Below are 25,493 nucleotides of genomic sequence, written 5' to 3' on the forward strand. Positions count from 1 at the left end.
AATTTTCGAGTTTGTTTTTCTGGGTAGGCTCCTCACATGTTTTTAGCATCTTGGACAGGAGTGTTGCTGTGAAGCCCAACTTCAGCCCAGCCCAGGGCCCAGTGTGTGCCCCCGAGCCAGGAGGCCAGACCTCAGGCCACACGGGGCTGCAGCGGGACTGCCCAGACCTGGAGACGCACGTGTTCCACACCGGCGCAGCCAGATGGCGCCCGTCATCACAGGACGGGAAATGAGCAGGACTCGGGTGTTTTGGAGGGCCTGGTGCGGGCAGTGCACTGCAGGGCGACAGCCTCAGCCATCAGCCTGACCTCCTGGCGGAGCCTGGGCTCACGCTGCGCTAATGCTTTGTCACCTTATTTTCGTCTGCAGGGCTGAAGGCAGTCAGCGCCTCCAGCAGCCCTGGGTTCCGGCGCTCGCCTGTCTAAGCCAGTCACCGCCTCAAACACCTTGTGAAATGCCACTTTCCCCACCAGTTATCGGGGGACGGCAGCACGGGAAAGGTGCCCTAAACTACAAAGCGCTGCGCGGTGAGCAGTCACGGCCATGACTACTGGCCAATCCGAGAGGCCAGTAACGCCTTTAACAAGGGAAGACCCAAAACACGTTCAAAAGGAAATACAACCTCTGAAAGGTCAAGTGTTGCTCAAAACATAACTCAGAAGTCTAGAAAAAACACCTTTATTTACAGCCATGGGCATCCCACAGGAGTACACGAAACACATAATGTGCACAACACAAAAGCGAACCTCGGAGTCAGGGCCGTGCCCGCTCAGAGCCCGATCCGCACCACCATCACCGTGACGTTGTCCGCCGAGCCCCGCTGAACCGCCTTGTTGGCCAGCCTGTTGCAGGCGGCCTCGTAGCGGGCGTCCACGGTGGGCTTCCCTTCCCGCCGCTGGATCTTCTCGTCCTGCCGAGTGGGGAAGGGGCGCTGGTGAACAGGGACCTGTGTCCCACCACTCCCGAGATGCACCCCCGAGGGACGACCGCCCCCCAGTCCCTGTGGGGGGGGGGGCGCGGGAGAAACTGAGCGGTGAGTGTCCTGGATGGAGCTCCACTCCCCCCGGGGACACGGGAGGAAGGGGGCCCGCTCCCCACAGGGACACGAGAGGAAGGGGGCCCGCTCCCCACGGGGACACGGGAGGAAGGGGGCCCGCTCCCCACGGGGACACGGGGAGGAAGGGGGCCCGCTCCCCACGGGGACACGGGGAGGAAGGGGGCCTGGGATTTCTCCTCTGAAGCCCAAGTGCAGCCGGAACGACAGGCACCCACCCACTTGTGCGAGTGCTCACCTCCAGGCAGGACAAGATGAAGTTCACGGCTTCTTCTGGGGTAAAGACCTTGAAGAGGCCGTCACAGGCCAGCAAAATAAACCTACAACATGGAGAAAAACATAGATGGGTTTTAGCACAAACTTTACAAAATGGCCTGGCAATAGAGATGAAATATATTTGGCCAACTCCTCAAAAGCTACACATTTTTAAACCAATTTAACTTCTACGAGATCAAGGTTAAAACCACTTAAAAAGTACTTTGGGTGAGACGGTATATATCAAAGCTGAGACTACACTGTTCACCAGAAGTTAGGGATTAATCCAATCCCGGTTTCTCAGACAGACTCCAGGAACATCACCGAGTGAGATCCATCAGGTGGGACGGTGAATACATGGTGAGTGTCGGTCCACACAGGCCTCTGGCCATTTCCCAAACTGGACGGATGCTTGGACTTGAGGAATGTCCAGCGCTCACTGCCCATGTGAAGGGGGACAGCCCTCCGCTTTCCCTGCTGGAGCACAGGCCTCCGTTCCTTTCAAAGTCCCCCCAACCGCCGAGGGGAGACTCTCCAGCAGGGACGGAGGGGCAGGACAGTTCCAGTCCTCCTGCTCGCCTCTTTCCTCATTTTAACACCCAGGTCCTGGTTTTCCACCTCTGACTGGGCACTCACTCAGCAAGCATTTACAGGCACATGGTTTGTGCTTGGGACCCGGCAGGGCCCCAGCCCGAGCAGCGCCAGCCCCTTCCGCTGAGGTGAAAGACCCCGGAGAGGTGTTCTGCTCTGCTGCAAGCGAGGGGTTCCCACAGCAGGGACCACACGGGGCCTGGTCTCAAGGGGCAACAAAAGACTCTCCCGAGGCGTCACCTGGGCAGCTGGAGGAGCAGGTGGAAACGTGCCCCGAGGGGCTGAGGCAGGTGCGGAAAGGTGCCCCCGGCAGCACTGGCCTCCTGGCCCCTCGCTGCCGCCTCAGCTCCCACACCCCCGATGCAGGCTGGTGCGCCAGTGCCTGACAGGCCCCTGGGCCCCGTCCTCCTTCCACACTGACCTGCGGAGGCCTTCTCCCGCAGGCACAGGGCCTTATTCTCAAGCAGCTCAGAAACAGAGGCTGGACAAGAGATCGCTTTCTAGTTTGGCTCCACTTAAAAACCTCCCATGATTCTCCCATTATGAGCTAAACCCTAGACTGCTCAGCAGAGAACGCAAGCCTCTGCAACCTGTCCAAGTGCCTGCCACCATTTCCCAACCCCCACTGTGGCGTCAGCCGGCCACACCTTCACCCCGCCCCACTTCACCACCCTGGTGTGTGTCCCCTGCGGGAAAGCCCTGCTGTCCCCAACACGGGTGTCTCCCTCCCGCCACGGCCGAAGGCTCCCGGAGCAGCCCGCAGCCCTAAGATACACAGGACTGTGCATGCGTTCATGTGTAGTCAGACTGGGCCCACGAGAGCAGATTGGGATGTTACTGATCCCTGCACCTGGAGGGCCCAGCACAGTGCCTAGGACACGGCCGCCCGCCTGCTTGCCACCCCAGGTTCAGTATGCAAGCTGGAAGAAGTCGGAAGAGAAAAAAGAGGAGGCCACCCCGTGCCCCAGGAGAGCCTACCTGTCATTGGGGGTCAGCTGGCAGCGTCTGATGTCCGGCACCGAAGTGACCCCACAGCGCTTGTACTGCCCGTCCCCGATGGAGCGGGACACCTCCAGCACGCCCAGGACACGCCCGTCCCTGCAGCGAGGGGTAGGCACATCAGACCCCACCTGGCAGACCAGGGGCCCAGGACCCAGACCCTGACCTCAGAAGCAGAGAAGTGGGACAGGGCGAAGGGCGTGAGCTGTGGCACCCACACCCCTCAGTCGCCAGTAACAGCGCTGCGGCACTGCGCAGAGCCTTCCTGCCCCGGGTCATCACCGGCCCGCTGCCCTGCACATATGGCAGCAGCGCCCCCTCGACCTGGCTCGGGGCCGCACCAGGCCTGACCCACTGGTCTGCCCACAGCCCAGAGGCAAGCCTGACTGGGTGTGGACCTGGCTTTGTCTGTTTTGTTTTTACCTTAAAGTCACATGGGCTTCCCTGATAACTCAGGGAAGGAATAACTTGGTAAGGAATCTGCCTGCGATGCGGAACACCTGGGTTCGATCCCTGGGTTGGGAAGATCCCCTGCAGAAGGGGAAGGCTACCCACTCCAGTATTCTGACCTGGACAATTTCATGGTCTGTATAGTCCATGGGGTTGCAAGGAGTTGGACACGACCGAGCGACTTTCACTTTCACTTTAAAGTCACCAGGGTTACAAACAGCTGGGATAGAGGGATATTTTGCATTTCACTCTAATTAATTTGGAAAATACCTGAAAGTGACTATTCCTTGGTTCAGAAGCAAGTGTTCTTTACTTTGGGTATGAACATGATTTAATAACTTAAATATAAACAGGAGAATTCTGGGCAGCACTACACCTTCACTCATTCTACTTTCAGAAGAGGGGAAAGTGACTGCAGGGCCTAAGATAGCCAGTTAGTTCCGTCGGTAGGGAAAGCAGCCCCATGCCCACTGCTCCCAAGGACAATCCTGGTGGCGTGCGTGCTCTGCCCCTCAGGCAGCGCCAACGCCCAGCACCCGGGCTCTCAGTGTGAGGCCAGAGGAGACGCCACACTCGACAAGGGGCGCCAGAGAGCTCAGCCAACCACAGAGCTGTGTGCAGAGGTGCCGCATCACCACTGGGGCTCCCCAACAGGGAGCGTGCCCTGGAAGTGAGCCACCCGCCCAGGGGCCGGAACCGCCCGCCAAGGTCGGGGCCGCTCACGGAGTCAGGATCCCGCCTGGCTCCCGGCCTTTCGCTGGCCCTCAGAGTCACCCTCCTGGTGGCCACCGCCAGATCACCAGCAGCAAAGACTTGTGCTGGTATCTGTGAGCAGCTGAACAATCTTCTCAGGTACAAACAGCAAAACAAAAAGCAAGAGGGAGCAAAGGGCGCCAGCGCAGAGCTGAGGGTGAAGAAGTGCGTGGGGGTCCCTCAGCCAGAGGTGGCAGCTTGGAGCCCGTGGACCAGAGTGCGTCTTCTGGGGTGAGGGCCGGGGAGCCGGGCGCATGTCCTCCCCCCGAGTCACAGACCCAGCTTGTTTCAACAAGACTGCGCGCAGTGGCCAGGCCGAAGACCCCGGCACCACTAGGGCAACTCGGAGCGCACTCGCGCTTCCGAAGCCGACCCGGTGGGCTGGCTGCCGCTCTGCCTGCACTCGGCGCAACAGGCTGCAAGAGATGTGTGTGGTGCGGGCGCCAGCCGGCTGCAGCGGCCCAGGCCAGCTCAGGCTGTGCCTGAGCACAGCCACACCACCTGCCCTCTGTGCCCAGCGAGCCCAACAGGGCCGCTCCCGGCAAGGGCTGCCCGGAACCAGCCACGTGGGTCACGGACTGCGCCCGCCCCAAGCCTCCTCGACAGCCCCTCCACACACAGCCAGTTTCCCATACGCAACACGGGACGCTGCACGCTCTGCATCGGCCTCTCCCCCGGCAAACTGCCGAGAATCCGCTCTTCTCCCACTGTGCTCAAAGTTCTCCCCTGAGACCACCGTGCTGGGCAGGGGGTGGGTGTTCAAGTCCCAGCCCACGAGCCAGTCTGCCTTCCCTGGGGACCTGCTGTCCACAGGCCGGGGCTCCTGCCCTCCAGCACTTGCGAATTTGCTCCACACAGCGTCCTTCCCGTCTCCCTTCCGTCCGCCCATTAGTCAGACAGCAGCTGTCCTATTGGCGCCACGTCAGGCACCAAAGCCCGCTGGTTGCAGCACCTTCTGCTGGTGTTTTGTTCTGGTTTATCCTTCACAACAGGAGAGGGCCACAGAGACCAACACCCTGGCTGCCCGCTGAACCTGCTCTGACTACAGCGCCTCCAGTCCAGGGACACTGTGGTCTCGACGGGCTCGCAAAGCTGAGGTTGGGCTTGCAAAGCTGAGGCTGGGAGGTGGAAGCTCCATCTTCCTCTGACCATCCCAGGATGGCAGATGCCAAGGTCTGGAGTATCAGCAGGGTGGGTGCTACAGGGCAGGACTGCACCTATGATTCCAGAACTATCTCCCTGTCATCAGAGACCGTCTCAGACACACAGCAGTCTGGACCTGACAGCAGATGCTACAGGTGCAAGCTTCCCTTCCTCGTAAAATAAACATCAAGCTGTCTTCACTTTCTCTGAGGAATTCTCCTGAGCAGCGTAAAGCACTGCACATACAGTCCACACCCTTCAGTGTAACAAAGCAGGGAAATAAAAACACATGCGTGGATATGTGTGTCTCTGTAAGAAGACACACTGGGAAGACTCAGGAGATGAGGTGAAGAGAACGAGACCTGGAAGCATGTCTCTGCTCTGTATTTTAGATCGCTGACCATGTCAATGCAGGCTTTCTTCATGTTTAAAATCATGGAAAAAATATGTAACATGATATTTGCCATCTTCATTTTCACTTTTAAGCGAACGGTTGAGTGGCATTAGGTACATCCACACTCTTGTGCAACCATCACCACCATCATCTCCAAGCCTTCCCATCCCCCCGCCAGGACTCTGTGACCACTAACCACCAGCTGCCCTCCCCCACCACCCTGTCCTACCTTCTGTCCGGATGACGACTCTGACCACTTGGGGGGCCTCATATAAATGAAATCATGCAGTGTCTGCTCTTCTCTGTCTGGCTCACTTCACTTAGCAAAATGCCCTCAGGGCTCATCCATGTGATAGGATTTCCTACCAACAAGGCCACGTACAGTGTTTCCATTTTATGGAGGGACCGTATTTTGTTTTCTCTTCATCTAACGATGGACACTTGGGTTGCTTCCACCTTGTGGTTATTGTGAAAAGTGATGCTATGCACGTGGGTGCATGCCTATCTGTTCAAATCCCCTTTTGAATTCTGGGACATATAGACCCAGAACTGGAACTGCTGGATCACATGGCAGGTCTACGTAACTTTTATCTTTATTCTTTTTAAAGTACTGATTTGCAATGTTGTGATGGTAGATCTAGTTTTAATTTGTAAGGAACTGCCATGCCGTGTTCCACAATGGCTGTGCCATTTTACATTCCCACCAACAGTGCACCAGGGTTCCTATCTCGCCATGTAAATGCTTCTTAATAGAAGGTAAGAAAGCCCTGAAGTTGAAAACAAAATGAAACTAATAATCATGACAAGCCGAGTGTAACAAAACCGCAGTGAAAATAATTATTCCGTGTTTACACACAATACTCGGTATATCCTCAGTGAGACACAGATGAAGACAAGAGAGTCAGAAGGAGTTCATGTTCATTAACAGTGATGCTGTTGATAATTCAATTTCAAAAGGCTATTTTGGCAAATAAATATGTGGTGTTAGCAGGAACCAAGATTTTCAGGATAAAAGACACTACAACTACTGACTCAAAGAAGTTAAGAGAAAGCCCTATAAACGCTCAATTCGAATGAGAAGTAGCAATCTAAGCTCACAGGCTACAGAGAGCACACGTGTGTGTGTGTCCTGGTTCTGTCCTGAACAACGTGAACTGAGGAACCTGCAGTTGACGCCAGCAGCCCCAGCACATGGAGCTGTTTTAAGACAGGCAGACGTGTGGAAGGCGCTCCCTCCCGCGGCCCACAAAGGGCACGTGAGCAGCAAGAACACCCTGCCTCTACGGCTGGAGTCAGCGCCCGGGGTACAGAAACCCACCTGCAGTGACTCCTGGAGCAAGGAAAGGGGATGGAAGAAGCGGAGAAGGGAAATAAAAACACCAGTTTCCACAGGAGTGGATGGCTCCCACTCTGTAAATGGTGATGGAAGAATTCAACACACACCCTTTCAGGGAGAAGCTGGTTCAACCCCTGTTGCGAAGGAGAGCCTCTCCTAACAGGTTGCCTGCTACCACGTGCAGGAGCAGCCAGAAGCCGGTGGTCCTCTTCGCTGGCGCTGTGAAGTGGCTGATTCATGCAAGATCACCGAGGGGTGCTAAAAGTGGCAGCTGAAAGGCTGACGGGCAGCAGTCACAAGGGGACAGAGTGGGTCTCCCCAGACTACCGGCAGACACACACGGAAACATGCCCTCCACTCCAGAGCCATCTGCTACCGCATGGTGGTCAGCACGGAGCCCGCATCTCCAGCAGTGATCGCACACGGCTACTGACACGGGGGCAGTCAGAAGCGCCTGGCACTCCCCAACAAATCCCCCACGTTTACTGAAAATGTGTAACCTGAATCTAAAGCAGCCTGTAGACCTACATTCTGCTTTATGAGACGTAACATACAGGCGCCTCAAATGACACCATGAGAAAACAGTGCTGGTGACCCTATCCAAGGGCTGACTAGGGACATGATCCAAGGCAAAGCAGAGATGGTTCTTCATGGAAATACGCAAGTCCAATGCTGACCAGACCCTGGTGTCCAACATAGACACTCTGGGGACAACTGGGGAAATGGGGCACAGATGGAATGTTAAGATAAGCTAACACAAACTAAGGAATGATTATTTTCTTAGATGTTATGCCTGCAACTAACTTTTAAACAGTTCAGCCACACATATTCACACACATATACACAGACAAAGCAAATATGGCAAAATGTTAATTATAATCTAGGTAGTAGATATTTAAATGCTTACTATTTAAAAATTTTTTTTGCATGTTTGAAAATCTTAATAATGAAAGTGAGAGGGCATGGACAAAAAGTAAAAGCATGCCAGCCCCAGCCTTGGGCCGGAGGTGGGCCACAGCCCAGCCCTTTGCTCGGGAACAAGTCACCCCTCCTGTCTCTGAGCACCCCCACTCATGTCTCCAAATTGAGGGGCACACCCTAAGTCCACATAGTGCTTAATAAATGGGGACTGGGAAACAGGAAGTAAATGCAATACAGCTGATCTTACTTTCAGCCATAGGAATGCTAATGTCAAAATCTTTCCAAGGAGCTTGGGCAAATGCAGAATTTTAAAGGTGATGCTACTAACACCAGCGCTGGGGTCACATCCTTGGGCATTAATTCCCACAAGCAGTCACGGGGGCTCAGTCAGTCACGGCACTGGCCAAGGTCAGAACCCCGTCTGTAATTCTGTCTTTGCTCACGCAGACAGCCATAACCCAGACCAAAATCACCTTTTACTAACCCTGGAGCTTTTTAACCAACCCTAAGAATTCTGACTCCTCTCGAGCCCTCCCTGCACCACCGGCTAGAAACAGCCTGGAGCGACAACAAAAACTGCCCCAAGCACACGACAGAAGAGAACCGACACCTCCTGCTGCAGTCTCACACTGGCATCTCACGTCTCCCTTGTCTCCAACAGGCAACGAAGTCTGAAAGGGCTCAAACGGAAAGATGAACCAGAAAAGACCTCTGGTGATATTCCTAATGCAGCATCCTTAGCCCTGCTTAACTACCTGAGAGATGGCAGATGACAAACTAGAGCTGGCACAGTCTTCAAAGACGTAAACACGAGAGATGAAACAACTGCGGCAGACCAAGCCAGGCAAGAGCGGCCCCCTGGGCCTGAGAAGTTGCTCCCCAGAAGCCCAGAGGTGATCAGCTCATGCTACTGTCCTAACCACTTCAGATTTTCTCTCTGGAGAAACTGCCCAAACTGTAGCTTATTCAGCTGTGACAAACAGTAGTTTTCATGAGAGTTCCTAGGACCACAGAAAATGCTGCAAATGCAAATGGTGAATGTGAATTAGAGACAGGAATCCTCCTTTTGCAGACGTAGGGAGGCATGTTTCTCGCACACGTGGTTTGTTTCCACTGGGACATACGTGAACTCCTACAACATGTGTCCACCTACTTCGCTTCACCCAGCTAGACCGCAGGCAGTCTCATCGCGCTGAAGACTGCACAAAGCAGAGTGCCCGCCCGCAGAGGTCTCTTGCGCGTCCACAGTGGCCCCTCCCACCCTCCGGTACCTGACGTTCCCTCCGGCCTTCTGTATTCTCATCCGTTCTTCATACTGGGTCGGATTATGCTCCTTGCTGAGGCTCAAGGCTGCGTGTCTTTGACTCTCCTCATTGTAACGACAAAGGATTGCCTGGGATGACAAGAGGACACCAGGTGTGAACTGAACAAGCCCAGCGGCCAACGCTGCCAGGGGGAGAGCACGGTTAACAACTGACTCTCAGATTCAGCCTCCTGCTGACAAACTTGAGTTCAGAGGGTCCAGCGTCAGAAGGATCAAGTGGCAAAGTGGTGTCACACACACACAAACACTAAGGAAGAGAACTGCTGAGTGACCACAGCCCCCTGCTCCCCTCACCAGGTCACTGTCTTCCCACCTGTGACGTGAAAGGGAGGTCCCTAAACAGCACCGAGGTCCCTTTAGGCGCTACCATTCCCCGAGTCTACACTGGCCCACCTGGTGGGCTGAGCAAGCACATGTCCGCGTGTTCCCATCACCATGTTTACTGGGTGGTCACTTCTGGACAAACCTCTTATTCTACGGAGGGGGAAGCCTGAAGCCCAGAGGAGAAGCATCAGGCCTGGAGTCACAGAACAGGGCCAGGACTCAAACTGCGTCTGACTCCAAAGTCTCTCTTTCTGGGCTAATTCATACACGTGCTATTTTTAAGTCCTCTGGTCCAAATGCCCGTGTACAAGAGGCAGTCCCACCAGAGAGAACCAGTAAAGGGTCACCCCAACACAGACCCCACTGGGGCAGGGCTTTCATCTGGGATGCTCGTGGCTCCCAGTGCCCCATATCCCAAGTCACCCTAAAAGCAACAGGGTGGGGAGCGGCTATGTCCGTGTCTGAAGATGCTTTAAGAGTGGGAAGGTCACTCTGTCCGTGACCACTGCACGGGCAAGGAGGCTGGCTGACAAGCAGGCGGCAAGGGAGGCGACCGTCCACTCCTGGCCGGGGAGGCAGCAGGGACCACACAGGCCCTATGGAGCCCACCCTCTGGCTCTGAGTCAGCCCCACAGCTGGGATGTGACGCAGGCTGTCGTCGTGGGAAGTAGCCGGGTTTTCTCCCTCAGCCCTGGTGCTGGGCTCAGTGGACATTCATCCCATCACCAAGCACTCTTCCAGTCACAGCTGTTATTTTGAAATTATATAATTTGGAAAGGCAGGGGCTAATACTTTTCATTCATTACTATCTGAGGACAAAGAAATGAAGACAAATAGTTGTTTAAATATAAGTAGTTTTACTTGAGGGCCAATTAAATTCCAACTTACAGCTCTGTACCTGTTTGACAGACAGGGTATAAGTCTTCCCAGAACAAAGCGCCTCCAGTTTAGCGGCCATTCCCTGACCCAGAACTTTTAACTGCAACAGAGCCCCCTGTAGCAACCCCGCCACCGTGGGGTTATTCACCAGTGCTGCCTACAGTCCCCCCCGGAAGTGCTGCTGTCTCGGGGGCCGCACCACAGCCACATACCCGACTGTCCCCAAGGTTGGCGATGTACAGAGTGTTGTCTACGGCCAGAACACACGTGGCGGTGGACCCGTCCTTCCAGGCTGGCTTCCTGGGGGGGGGAAACACATCAGAGACACAGTCACCACCAACGCGCCAGCACTCTGAGACTGAACTTCCAGAGCTGAAACGGAAGTGTCCTGCTTTTAAAATGGACGGGTTCTTTAATACGTGTTTTTTTTAAAAATTCAGATTTCATTAAGCTTTAAGAGCTTACTTGGTGCTAGGAGTTTTTTGGACAACAAGCATTAGCATTAAACCGTATTGGAAGGCCTGAGATGCGTGTAGGAAAACAACACACCCCCTCCACCACAGGTCTTCATGTGGTTACACTTACTGGCTTGAGGCTTGCTTAAGGAATTCTTCATCAGTATGCTTGAAGGTGTCCAGAAGGCATCTTTTCACGGTTTTCTCTACACTGATTACATCTCCTGTTGCAGAGGGCAGGAAAGAAAACAAAGTCTTAAGGAAGGAAGATTATCCTCCCGCCACCATCACTGTGTTTCTGCATTATGACCAAGAACAAGCTGTGCTTCCTCCACTGTAAGTGGGGGTCTTAGTAACCTCCCAAGTACAGAGACAAGAGGTGCCATCGCCCAGACACAAGCAGCTCCACAGTGGGCCCGCTGCACAGCCCCCGCTCCCCTCGGCGCTGCCCCTCTAAGCCATGCTCTTTCGATCAAGGATTCTTTAAAGCCAGTGACGTCTCACTCACCAGCACAAAGGGCCAACCCCGAGATGAACGCGAACCGATTGAGTTCTGAGCCTCACCTTTAGGAAATTTCCTGATTAAGTTCTGATGCAAATTCTGTGCGGCAAATTTTGAGGCTCGAATTCCTCCATGTCCATCAAAAACAGCAAAGTATGAAACCCGAGTGCTGGAATAATGAACTGAGAGTCAGCAAGATCCTCAGGCAAAGATTACTCCTCTCCATTAAAGCTTTTAACTCGGACAGCAAGCAATAACAGTACCTGAGACAATACTGAAGTAACGTCCATGACATTTTAAAATTAAAAACTCACACTTACTTCAAAAATCAAGATCTGTTAACTCTGATTTTTCACTAATATTCAGAACTCTTTTCTATTTAAAGCAGATTTAGTTTCCTACTTACAGCAGATTTAAACACCAACACACAGATAAACACAGATAAATTACTGATCCAAGACAGTCAAGAACATCTGTAAGAGGACAGGTAGTTTCAGAACTGCTACTCAAACTCTGATGGATATCAGATTCTTAAAGCCTACCCCACCACTCCTACTCCTATTCCCCTTTCAAGTTGGCCAAAAAACTCACATACATAAATAGCATTAAAACTGTTTCAGGAAGGAAAGAACAAATATGCTGTGAGAAATGACACTCTGCAGAGCTGTTCTTTTCCTCAAACGTTTCTAGAATCCCTTCTCAATGTGGGACATCATGAGTCATGAAACAATAAACTTATTTTGCTGAGCATATTCTTGAGGCCCATCCATGTTGGTGCCAACAGCAGATTTTATTTTTTTAATGGCTGACTGATATTCTATTATGTGTGTACATATATTCCAATATGTAATATTATATATAATGTGATATATATGTATATATATGCCTCTCATATGTGGTTTATAACTCAGAATCTTACAGTGTAGCATCTACTAGTTATGGCTTGGTGTCCCCCAATTAAATCTGTTCCCAAAAGACGTGCCCCCGAGGCTTCCCCAGAGTCCCTCTCCTGGCTCTAAAAGCAACTCCAAGCAACTCCTGCTCTTGGTGACAAGGGCTCTTCCTCCATACCTTTTCCTTCCCTTTAATTTTATGCAACTGCAGGAGAGATTTCACAGTCTGTCTTCCGCTTTCTTGGTCTCCTTCTGGGCCCTCACTACTGCACCAGCTCTCCTGATGCCACTCACGGCTGCACCAGCGGCAGAACAGACTTCTACACCACCCGGGCAGCCAGAGCAGGGCACTCACATGAGGGAGGAGGGGGGCCGGCACTCCTCAGTGATGTCATTCAGGATGACGTGGGCGTCCTGCATCTCCTCCCGCTCGCCCTTCCGCTCAGCCACGTAGCCTTTCAGGTCGAAGATCACCGAAGAGGCTATGGAAAGGAGAACACAAAGCCAATACAAAACTGTGCCCTTCTCTCCAGACGCCCTAGTCCCAGAGCAAATGAGAGGGAACTGTGGCTGTTCTACCCAGCAGTGTTCGAGAGCTGCCCTGCCAGGCATCTCCCGGGAGGCAAGTCTGCTACAGACCACTGCTGATCAGGGCGGCCTCTGCAAGGCTGAGCAGCGGAGAGGAGACAGCAGGCGACAGCAAGTCAGGACAGAACGGCTCCTCCAAAGAGAGCACTTGGTCAAAGCACCAGAGCAAGGAATGTGCTGTCACCCCACAGAAGTGAGACTGGAACCAGGGCAAGGAGCTCCTTGCAAATCTCGTCTGTCAATAATTTCATGAGGACAGAAAAATCTAGTTTAGAGAAATGCAAGTAAGTAGTTTATCCCAACTGCCCTGTTGGACACATTGGAAATATGTGTTTCCATGCTTGAGGCTGGAAGACTGAACAAATGGAAAGATCAGTTGCTTTTACTTTAACTGAGGAAGGAAAAGGAAAAAGGGAGTCCACTGGAGGTGCAGAAATTTCTCTTTAATGGCTGGTTGGAGCTCATATTCTGACACTTGAGAGCCACGTCAGTGATAGATGTCCTTCCTGAAGGGCGGCCGCTGGCAGGCACAGCGCTCTTCAGGCTCCAGGCAGTGACAAGCTACGCTGAAACCTGCATCCTCACATCACACCTCCGTGGGAGCCCGCAGCCTCCGCCGGAGATCACTTATGGCATGCGACCAAGTGGCTTGCTTGGCTGGTGCAGTCGGTAAAAACCCAGAAAGTCAGCTTTCTCTCTAGCTGATACTCCTCACTTATTCCTCATGCACTGTGACACTTTACAAAGCTGACTACAAATTTCAATTGCTCTTTCCAGCCTCAGGTCATCTCTTGGGACGCTGCCTACGAGCTCTTCACAGAATTCCAAGTACTAATCAACAGGCGGAGGGCAAGGACATGTGGCTGGAGAGAGACTGGGGGCCCATACGCTAACCACAGCCGAGTAAACCTGTCTCTAACCCCTGAAGGACTAAGGCAGGTTTCCTACCTGACCGAAGGTGAGTAAGAGATGGAGCGCATGGAGAGCAAAGAGTGAGGAAGCACGTGTGAACCTGGAAATCCGTGTGCAAACAGGGAACCCTATCCACTTCTTAAACACAGACACATAAAGGAAGTGCTATCACTGGAAAGCTAAGCTTGATTTTGCTCTGGGTTGGCTTACAACATGAAGTCTAATACATTTGTTTTCAAACTGTCTGAAAACCTTTACAAACTTTCTTTTCCACAAGCTCTTCACTGCCATTCTTCTCTTCATCAGAGGTTTTCCTCTTTGCTCCTTTCCCTTCATTCTTTACCACCTGGGATATCGAAGTGTCAAGAGAACCTGGAAATATAAAGTAAAAACCAGACAGAAACATAGCTATAGACTGTTAAGTCCCGAGCAGACCTGGTCCCCTCCCAGCCCTCGGAGATGAAAGGACATTCGTGTGAGGCCTGGGAGAGGGAGGCTCAGCGGTCATGGCCATGACTCTGAGGGGTGGGGCAGTATCCTGGGTGCTCACAGTGGGGGACCACACGTTAAAATCCAGGCCCTGCTCAGACGGCTTCGGGGGGACATGTGAGAAGCTTCTCAGTGGCAAAAACACATTCATACCTTGGGGCTATGGCACACACATGGTATTTTATATCCACAAGCCCTTACGTATACATTCTCCAAAACTTGCAAAGTGAAACATCCTTAACCACTCAAAAAAACCAACAAAGACTTAAAATGAGACCAATATCAGGCTCTAAGAACCGTCTGTATCCTGAAAGGCAGAAGACTACTGCTGAAGCCATTCCCACGTGCAAAGGGATGAACGTCTAGTCAAAGTTAAGAGCTAAGGGCACCTGCAGTGCGTATGCACTGTGGAATGACAAAGTCTAGTTTTAAGTCTCAGTTCTGCCCCTTACAAGGGGTGTACCCTCCAGGCAAGTTACTTGACCTGCCGGCCTCAGCTTCTTCATCCGTAACAGGGAGAAAACTGTCCTCTCAGAAGGCTGTTTAAAACTGATGGGGAGCACGTGTGTAAAGCTTTCATCACAGCCCCTGGTCCATCAAGTGTCCAATGAATGGCCCTAAGTATTCTCTGCATGTAGGTATAAAAGCAAACAACCATTTATTATTCATACAACTACTCTTTGCCAGAACTTTCTGAGTACTGAGGGGGGAAAGGAAACATTCTTGCCTTCAAGAATAATCAGTTACTTGCAAAGGACAGATTTCTGCAACAGTGTAACACACACACCCTACCCAACATGGTGAGGCAAACCAGCTGGGACAATGCCATGGATCTCTCAATGGTCTTGCCATTAGCCTCCTGCCACTTACTGTTTGTTTTCCAAATGTGTATGAAAAAAAACTTCCTTTCTTTTAAATTGCAAAACAGAGAAATTTTTTAAACTGCTGTTGCCTTCAAAGTGAATTACACTGTAATCAGAGAATGTGGTCTACATATGATATTGACTCTGTACTAGGACTTACTTTATGGCCTAGAATGTAGTCAACTTTTGTAAATGGCTCTTGCCTGCTTGAGAAGAAAAGTATGTCTTCTCAAGAAATCCTAAATATTGGATACAAGATTGGATTCTACAAACCCTGTTAATAATGGTGCTGAAGTCTTCTAAGTTGCTATTAGTTTATTGCCTTTTGCCCTGAGGATAGCTAAGACATAACTATCCTGAATCCTCCTTCCTTTAACTAGATCTGTTGAGAGCCCCAGTTGCACACATTTAACTTTCACTATAACTAAGAGTGCTGTCTTTACTAGGAAGGTTTTAGGGTAAACTGTATGAGAATGCTGTAATTTTTTTGTATGGACAGAGCCTGAAAATCTGAGAATTCTTGTGAAAGATGACTGTGATACTTTTTCTAAATACAGAAATGTGTGTGTGCTAAGTCACTCCAGTAATGTCTGACTCTTTGTGAGTCTAGGGACTGTATCCAGGCAGGCTCCTCTGTCCATGGGATTCTCCAGGCAAGAATACTGGAGTGGGTTGCCATGCCCTCCTCCAGGGGATCTTCCTGACCCAGGGATGGAACCCACGTCTCTTACATCTCCTGTATTGGCAGGTGGGCTCTTTACCACTAGTGCCACCTGGGAAGCTCAAATATAGGAAAAACACTAATTTAATCCATGCTTGGTTAGACTAATTGCAATGATTTAGTAGCAATTAATTAATAATACAGAAAAATATACCTGAAAAGCAGTAAGAGTTCTATCTGACAACATAAGGAAGGTTTTTTTCACACTAGAAGATACTCACATATGAGAAAGGACAGCCTGCATCCACCCTGCCACCCCCACCCCCCTTTGGGGGAGGTTCCATGTGAGAAGTCCTCAGACGGAATAACAGACTCATCATGTATGACAACCTACAGGAATCTGCTCTGTTTTCCCCTTCTGTTCAATTGGGATGTAAAAGGAAAAGTTAAACATTTACAGAAACGAGTAGAGCCAGTGTTAATAGGCTTGACAAAAATGAAATAAAATCAACAAAAAGAATGTTGAGAACGAACATAAAAGCACTGGCTGGAAATTAATTAACTAAGGTCTTAAACTTCAAGAATTCAAATTCCTGCACACGGTTTGTACCAGTCAGTAAAGCAGTGTCATTCCAACTTCATTTAAAGATCAAAATTCTTTCTCTTTTTTAAGTGGTATAAAACAGAAGACTAATTTATCAGGGATACTGAAGATATTTTTTCAGTGTGAAATGTGGAAAGCACTTCACATATTCAGATACTTTTCTGCTGGATACATCTGGATCTGTCAGGAATACAAGGCAAAACTAGAATGACAGACTCAGATTTTTTTTTTTTAAAGAACCTTAATAACAAAGGTCAAAATAAACGACTGAATTCTTAAAATTCCAAGGAGTAGAAAATAATCACCAAAAAGTGACGCAGTATTTATGTATACTTTTTGCTTCCCAACTGATGGTATCTACTGAGTTTAGTTTGTTTGTTTATTCGTTTTGGCGGGAGCCTAGTTCCCCAACCAGGGGTCAAACCTGAACCCTAGCAGTGAAAGAACTGAGTCCTAACCATTGGGCCGCCAGGGAATTTCCGGTATCTATTTAGTTTTAATAAACCTTATGTAGTATTATGATTTGTCATCCTAAGGCTTTTTACAGCTATAAATAAATACACTTTATGTAAGAGTAAAACATTATATGTTATTTCCATCAGCACACTGGACTAGCTTCCCTACCACTTACCTGAATCGCCACTGGTGGCTGGTGGGAGATCGTCAAAAAGCAAAGGTCCCCCAGAGCCTGAAACACAGCAAAACACCAAATGAGCCCACAAAACCAGGGTGGGGCTCCAGTTTCAGAATCCATCCCACCAGGATACCTACACAGGTCACTGAAATAAACTCAAAACTCTCGTGTCAATCCAGTGGCAACTCATACTGTGCACACAGCGTCCTGAACCTACTTTAAGTCTCATCATTTCAAAGGAGACGGAAAACCTGCCTTGGAGTTCAGTCTTATTTCACTAGTAAAATAGACGCTCAGATGAACCAGAGAACACTGCTCAATATCTTCACGCAGTTTCTCAGGGCTAGCAACTAGCAGATTTTTCTGCCTTACCTGATGCCATGGATTCAAAACTTAAGACAGTCCAACACCTAAAACATCTGTGTGTTGAAAATGGGGGAAAGGGAAAAAGATTGAGACAACTACAATCCCAGGATGACACGTTGACACACACCTGGGAGAGCCTGGAGACTGTACCTGAGTCAGTACTGCTGGCCGGAGGGAGACCATCAAAGAGCAGAGATCCTTTCTGAGCTTCTTTCCCTAGAACACGGAACACCTGCTTAGAGAGCACTTGGACACTGGCCAGGTGGGGCTCGAAGGGGGAGATCTTCTGAGATAAGGCAGCTATTAAATTAAAATCTTCTCCTCTCTGTTGGACAGAGTAACTGTTTCCAAAAATACTTTCTCAACAGTCATTTAATATGGACATTTGTTTCCAACAGTTATAGTCAATATACAAGCAATGAAGGATGATCCAAAAGGAATTTTAAGGGCTACTGAGTGTTTTGAGGAAAACAAGTATTCTTCTTGCTAATTTCAGTATTGAAAGGAACAAATTTAAAAAAACCTTTCTTTAAGAGTGAATCCTGAGAAGAAAAAACTGATTCTAGAGCAAAACAATAATTCTATCTTGGTACCTCGATAAAGGACTCTTCAAAGGTCTACCGATCTTAAAAAATCCTATTTCAACAACACTCTGAACTAATTACCAAGCAGAATCTTAAACACACAAGCAGAGAGACGGTGAGAGGTCTGAATCTGTCTTAACCTGGTATCTCCAGCACAGAGCCCAATTCAATAAATATCTATGAAGAAAATGAAGAATTTCAGATACTCCAAGATAAACTCAGGAGAAAGCTAAGAAATCTTTCTACTTAAAAACCTAAAGATTTACCTAACAAAAGTACTTGCCTTAAATGTTTTATACTCAATTATCCCTTTCCACATAAAATTTAATCATTATTCCTTCTCCAGCTTTCCTCAAAATTTCTACTGAAGTTACGAAATATACGAACCAGCCCACAGGAATGTGGGGGAAACAACGGGCTAAAGATGAAGATGTGGATGTCCACGTTCTCTGAGATCGAACACACTGATCTTGTTCCTCAGAGCTCAAGTACAGAGATGCACCCATTTAAAAACCTACTCAAAAAAAAAAAACAAACAAAAAAAACCTCCTCAACATGTGTGCTCTGAAAGTTTCATCCATACTGTCTTTTTGCCTAGAAACGAGCTAGGCATCAACTCTACTTTTTTATTTTATTTTTTTTTTAACTCTACTTTTTTAAAAACTAAAAATTTTAAGCAAAATTTATAAACTTCAAGGAAATAAATTTCTTTAGGAGTCTTTAGGTCAGAAGTACATTAAATACCTGATAAATTCCTAATTTAACAAAAAGTAACTCTTTTGCTTTATACCCGTAACACAAACAGGAAATAGTTATTCCGTTAAATTATAGTTTTCTCCCTTAGGATTGGCATAAAGACATTAAGTAATTACAAGTAGTTTCACTTTTCTCACAAGTGACATACTCTATGGGAAGTATTCCAAAAACAGCATTAGAACATTAAAAGGCATTTAGGATAACCATTTACTCACTGTACTATTCCTCCTACAAGAATCACTAATATTTCAGCAGGCTACTTCCAAAGGGAACACAAACCATACTAGTCTAAGCATCATCATGTCCATTTCAACAGACTTCAAACTGAACAGGATGACCCAGAACAGTCGCACTATATTCAGGGGGCTCAGAGCACGAGGCACCTTGGGACAGAGGGACATTGCTGGGAGGAGGCCGACCCGAAGAGCAACCAACCCTCCACTTATGCAGGGCCAGATTTTAATTTCTGAATTAAACTACCTCTCTACACCAGGTCTTTCCAAATCCAGTGTCCAATGGGGGGAATCCTCTTTTACCCAGGTAAAACATTTTCGGTCCTGGCAAGCATTCCTCATAACAGGGTTTCCAGCTCAGCACTAGCCCGGCTGCTCTCCTTTGTTGACAAGTTAGTTAAGAGAGTGCCTCAAACCTACCACCAGCCCCAGAGAACAGCCTCTCTTCCCCTGCTGAATGGAGTGAACCTCAACTGCTCTCTATCACTCTAGAATATTCTGAGTGGTACTGCAATTAAACACAGTGAGATCATCTCAGAGTTTTGTTAGCCACAACTGAGAATGGCTTATGCAAATGATAATTAACGTTCACTGCCTGTCAAGAACTACTCTAGTGCTCTACATATTTTCATGGATTGAATTCTTATAATAATCTTATGAGGTGGGTACTATTATTATGGTTACTTACTGATGAGGAAACTGATGCACTTGCTTAAGTAACTGTCCAAGAGAAGAGCCAGTGAGAAATGGAGGTTGAAACGCAGATAGCCTGCTTTCCTAGCACATGCTCTTTGTGAGGTGTTATACTGCCTCCTCGCTGTTACAGGAACTTCACAAGGATCATTTAACTTTTATACAACCCCCCAAAGATAAGCCTAAGGCTCTATAAGATCTCTGGAGTACCTTTTTGCATCATCATAAGGATCAAAGTTAAAATAGTTTGCATCTGGATTCTTTAAAAACAATCTGTACATCACAGATGCTATAAAGGGAACTTCTGGTTAGTCAGAACCTTACATTCTGTGTTGAATAAATAAGTAATTCGAAGTATCTGGGGCTGCAATCACTGGACCAAGTGTGACTTTGACCTTACCTTTAGAAGTGGTCCCTGAGTTCTAAATACAAGAACTCTCATAAAGAAAGAAACAAGACAGAAAACAGGTTTTCCATGACACTTAATCTCATCTGATTTTTTTTTTTAAGTTATTTACATTCTGAAGCTAAGTCTACTGAAAGTTACATATTATGCTGACAAAAATACTCTTGATCATTTTCAGGTTAGCAAAAAGTTGCTACTTATAACATAGCAACAGAAACCTTAAATATTTTGCCTAACTTGCTTCTTGCACCTGAATTTTTACCTATAAATGCAATACAGTTGACCTCCTCATCCATGGATACAAAGGGTCAACTGTACTACACCATTTTATATAAGTGACTTAAGCATCCTCGGATCTGGGATCTGAAGAGGACTCCAGACCCGATCCCCTGCAGAGAGTGACAGACAACTGTGTATGTTTTCCAAATACCACAGATGTATTAGAAAAAGGCCCACTGCTCCATCTATCCCCACCAGAATAACACCTTAGTGTATACTTTCCATTTCCCTTTATGCTCATGAACTGAATCGTAGATGTTCATTTTAATTTTTAAAAGGTGTAAGTACGCTATATACAATGCTGTTACTGCTAAGTCACTTTAGTCGTGTCCAACTCTGCAACCCCATGGACTGTAGCCCATCAGGCTCCTCTGTCCATGGGATTCTCCAGGCAAGAATATTGGAGTGGGTTGCCATTTCCTCCTCCCGAGGATCGTCTCAACCCAGGGATCGAACCTGTGTTTCCTGAGGCTCCTGCACTGCAGGCAGATTCTCTACCATGAGCCACTGCCATCATTATATACAATACTCTACCTATATCACTGTTCATGTAAGCCATCAGTGCACGCTCCAGACCAGCACACTGGGTCTAAGGATTCTTTCCAACAGTCCCCCACTATCCTACAATATACAGGAAGTACTGCCACTCCCTTGTCCGGGTCCTTTACTGATGGGCATGCGGGGTGATTCTGGTTTATTACATGACAAATAATGCCATAATGAACAACCCGGAACTTATAGGCTCATTTTATCTGCCAGATTGCTAGTAAGAAAGTAAACAAAGAAATTTGACAAATGTCAAAATGTGTTCCAAAAAAAGTTGTGGTAACTTTCACTCTCAACATACTTTGTGAGAATGTCCATTTCTCTGAATACTCATTACCATCGTGACAATTTTTAAATCTGACAAGTGAAAAACATGGTACACCAGTGACCTGCTATTCCTTCCCAGTGACTGAGGAAGCTAGCACCAATTCCCATCGATGGATCACCTGCATTTCTCTGTAAACTGTCAGGATACATCCTTTGACCATTTTTCTAATGGGTCACCTCTTTTTCCTGTTAACTTGTCTGAGCCTTTCCCTTACCAGGGGCAGTGACCTTTAGTAACGGTACCACAACTATTTTCTCTCAGTTTGTCTTTTGCCTTTGTGCTACTTTGGCTGCAAAAACTTTTTACTTTTACATAGCTAAATCTATTTTAATTTTTTTATGACTTAAGTTTTTTCTTACTAACCCTGAAGTTTTACAATTAGTGCAAGTTTTTTCTAATATCTTAGCCTTTATTTTATATTTCAATCTCCAATTGCATAAAAAGAAATATTTTGAGGGTGCCTTGCAAAGCAAGTATTTATTTAGTCGTCGACAGCAGACCATCAGTTTTAAAGTGTACTGGTGTAGTGAAAGAACCACCCTATAAAACTGAAGTCAGATTACTACACAAATGACTTTAAACCAAGACACCTTTAACTTGTTCAGACTACCAAATATAAGCTATCAATCTTCAAAGACATCAATCGGCATTTTAATGACTATATTGCAAAGAGTCCGACATGACTTAGAGACCGAACAACCAAAGAAATTCCATCTCCATCTGATACAAACAAATACACATCCTCTTTTAAGTAAGTATGTATACTGTACATTAGAAACTTAATTTCACCCAGCAAGCAAAACCTGTTAAGGGTTGGGATGAAAACCCTTAATTCAGCTCAAAATCTGAAAACATTTATTGTATTCTTTCCACGTTTTTCTTCAAATCATAAAAAGTAAGAGGCTTGGTGTAGGAACATTAGATGTGACGTTCAAACCAAAAATCAAAACAACAAATAGAATACACTTGACATGATCAGGAGCGGATACTTCTTCCCTTTGGACACTGGGCGTTTTGACAGAATCCATTTGAGAGTGCATTTCCCCCCCTTTTGAACAGCTGTGAAAGTTAACTCACAGAGTAACATCTACAAAGCACTAGCATCCATCAGTACTGAGCACAGAGCCTCTGCTCTCCCCTCCACACAGTACTCACTCTCTCTAACCTGTGGGTAACAGCAGGATGCAACACTAATTCTTCAGATGCAGGAACAGCCACAGAAGACAGTAAGGGCAGAATGAGGATTTGAAACCAGTCTGAGTACATGCCCCAAACAACTCTGCTGGGGGACTGTGAGAATGATTAGGTCTTTTTACTGTGCCCGCATTAGCTCAGAAATTTGTGACACCTGCACATCCTTCAAGGGCTCTGACTGTGGCAATCTAGCCTCCTCTCTCCATCTGCTTCAAGAAGCCAACTTCACTTTCCTCTCCTTCACTCTAGATTCAATGTTATCAACAATTTTTCAGAAACAAAAAGTATGACATTTATTTTTTTGACATTTGAATTTTCAAAAATCAACGTACTTTTATTTTACAAAATCATAAAATCAGTTTCTATTCTTGTTCAAATGACTTTTTTTTAACCTGTTAAGTTTAATCTTACTGGTTTTAACTAAATGCCTATCAAGATAACTTTGGGTTCTGATTTTGTACTCACTTTAGTACTTATCCCTCTCAGCGTCTGTTATCAACAAATTCAGAAAGCATGCCTTCTTTGCCTTTAAAGCTATTACAGAAAACACACTCGGTCAAGGAGAGCCTGTGACAGTGCCAGCACCCTCCTCACAGACCGGAGGCGGGTCACTGATCCACTCCTGAGGGAGCCCGGGTTTAAACACCACGCAGCACCTCGGCCACCCTGTCGTCTCAGCCAGGGTTGGGTATGTCCTTCCAGGCACCAACCTAAAGAATCATCAACTTTTGTATCATTCAGGGGTCCCTTCCGCCTGAGTGAACCCGAATTAATTTCAGATAGAAAGTGATGGCAATTAAAGAAAATGACAGGCATACAGGTGCATCTGCAAATGCAAACTCTGCCCCAAACACATTCAGACAGAAGTTATCCTCCACCAACAGAGTAAAAAAGACTGCATAGACAAGCCAGAGTTTTCACCCACAACGAGAACAATCCAGAAAAGAAATCTAGGGAACAATCCACAAAATGAGATGCTCTGCTGGGAAAATTAACAGTGCCGTTATTGTGACTAACGGCCTCCTAAGACTGGCCTGGCGTCCACATGTGACACGCCAGAATCCAAGCCTACGGAGGGCAGAACAACTCCTTCTTGGGAGCCTTCTTCACGGATCCAAGTCGCAGGTCGCACTACTTCTCCACGTTGCATGCGCAGGCAAACCGGAGAACCAAACGTTCCCCCAAAAGCACACTGTTCCCTTGCCTAGAATCTCTGCAAATTACAAGTCTATCCATCTTTGGAAGCCCGAGTCCAGCACCACCTCCCAACCAACTCTCCGTTCACGGATCACAGACACCCCTTTCCCGGGGCACTCAGCAACTCCCAGTCATTAACTTTGTCCCTTTTCGATGTCAACCACTCGCATTCAGAATTCGGCTTCTCTGAAAGAAAGCAAACGCTGGGTGTCAGTCACCTTCGTTTGCCCCTAGGACAACAGCAGTTGCCGAACCAGGGTCTCCAGACCCCCTCCGGGACTGTCCAACAAAATCCGCTGCGGATTTCGTAACACAGAGGCCGGGCCCCACCTTCCGGGCTTGCAAGCTGAGTGGGGCTGAGCTGGGCCTGGAATGTGAAAAGTGTTCTGAAGAGTTTTCCACGTTTCCTGCCACCGAGTTAGACTAGGAAATTAAAAAAAAAAAAAAAGTCCTAAACCACAGCATCCAGCTGAATGTGTTGCACCTGAAAACGTGAACAGGTCTTGCCAAATTCAGCCTGGGCGCGGTAATAACCCGCCCGACAGAGGACCAGGCGTGGTGGTCCCCGCACGGCTACCCCGCGGAGCTCCGACCAGCGGCCTCCGGGACGCGCACGGCGGCCGAGGTCAGGGGGCAGCCAGGGCTGGGGAGCGGACCCGGGCGAATGGGCTTCCCTTTGGGGAGAGGGGACTTCCGGGGCCCAGAGGGAACAACAACAACTACTCCGAGCCTTGAGACAAGATCGGAGGACGCAGAGAGAACGAATCCTCTCTTCTGAGCTTCAGAATCACGAGCAGCCGAGCCGGGACCACCTCGATCGCCGGGGTACACACAGAACACAAAGCACAGGAAACGCCGAACCGGGAGAGCGCCCGGGACCACGAGCTGCCCAGGCGGGCGGCCCGGACGCAGGCCGGCGGCGCGGGGCTCCCGTGAGGGAAAAGCGGCCGCGCACAAAGGGCGCCGGGCCGCGCGCGGCCTTTCCTCCTGCGCAGCGAACATGGCGGAGGCCCGGCTCCCCGCGCCGGTGCAGGCCGCGCTCGCCCTCCCGCGCGTCCGCCCGCCCGCCCTGCTGGCCCTCACCAGCCCGGCGGCCGCCCGCTTACCAGCAGCCGGCCGCGGCGAGCGCTCGGGCTCCGGCAGGTCCCCGAACAGGTCCATGACGGAGGCTGGGCAGCGGCTGCGGCAGACGCGCAGCCCGCGACCGGCGGCGGGCTCCACACCCTGCGGCGGCTGCCGGGCGGCGGCGGCGGCGGCCCGGGAGCCGTCAATCACCCGAGGGCGGGCCCGGAACGCCACCAATCGGCGCGCGGCATGGCCCTGCCGCCCCAGAGGCCTGCGTGCGGGCGGGACGGGGGCGGGGCGACGGCGCGCAAGCGCACTGGCTTCGCTTCCGCCGCGAGAGCAAGCTGGTAACCCGGCTGGCTTGCTGACAGTGAGGCCGACGGCGCCATGTTCCCCGCGCGCGCCTGTCCTGGGCTCCTCAAGTTTTCTCTGGACATGGGCGTTGGATTCCGAGAAGGCCCCTTCCAGAGACACAAGTCTGCGCTCAAGGGCAGCTGTAGTGAGCCCTGGTGACCCGGAAGACTATGGAGTTTTCACGTTGGTTCCGTCCCGCCATCCCTGGCCAATTTGAGGTTGAGAAGTAGAATCCTGTTGGAGCGAACCCTTGAGATGCATGGTGGAGAGGAGGCATCTCTGAACTTGTCTGCTCCCATCCGGACATGTGGGGAAGAGGGGAAAACAAGCGTCCATGGCGGTGACATCAGGGAGCTGGCCTGGCACACACAGCTGGCCTCGGTGTTCTACTGGATATACAGAGTTCCATGAAACGTAGACATCAGGCTCTGATGTTCGATCCACGGCAAAAACGAGGCCCTTCCATAC

General features: G+C 49.2%; 1 protein-coding gene across 2 annotated transcripts; it reads right to left on the reverse strand.

Moving 5' to 3' along the window:
* Positions 1-662: 662 nt before the first annotated feature.
* On the reverse strand, positions 663-24,860 carry ILKAP (ILK associated serine/threonine phosphatase). Of its 2 annotated transcripts, XM_065917167.1 has the most exons (12): positions 24,713-24,860; positions 17,541-17,606; positions 17,022-17,078; positions 14,026-14,145; positions 12,629-12,755; positions 11,443-11,549; positions 11,009-11,102; positions 10,636-10,723; positions 9,168-9,289; positions 2,879-2,998; positions 1,293-1,374; positions 663-910 (listed from the first exon to the last, which is right to left on the reverse strand). In XM_065917167.1, exons 1-12 carry the CDS (start codon positions 24,765-24,767, stop codon positions 770-772), a joined length of 1,179 nt encoding a protein of 392 aa, XP_065773239.1. In that variant the 5' UTR covers positions 24,768-24,860; the 3' UTR covers positions 663-769. The 2 variants fall into 2 exon arrangements, with proteins under 2 accessions (XP_065773239.1, XP_065773240.1); XM_065917168.1 differs by lacking the exon at positions 17,541-17,606.
* Between the last annotated feature and the right edge of the window lie 633 nt (positions 24,861-25,493).

Source organism: Muntiacus reevesi, chromosome 1 (assembly GCF_963930625.1).
Source record: "Muntiacus reevesi chromosome 1, mMunRee1.1, whole genome shotgun sequence".
In the NCBI taxonomy this organism is placed as follows: Eukaryota; Metazoa; Chordata; class Mammalia; order Artiodactyla; family Cervidae; genus Muntiacus; species Muntiacus reevesi.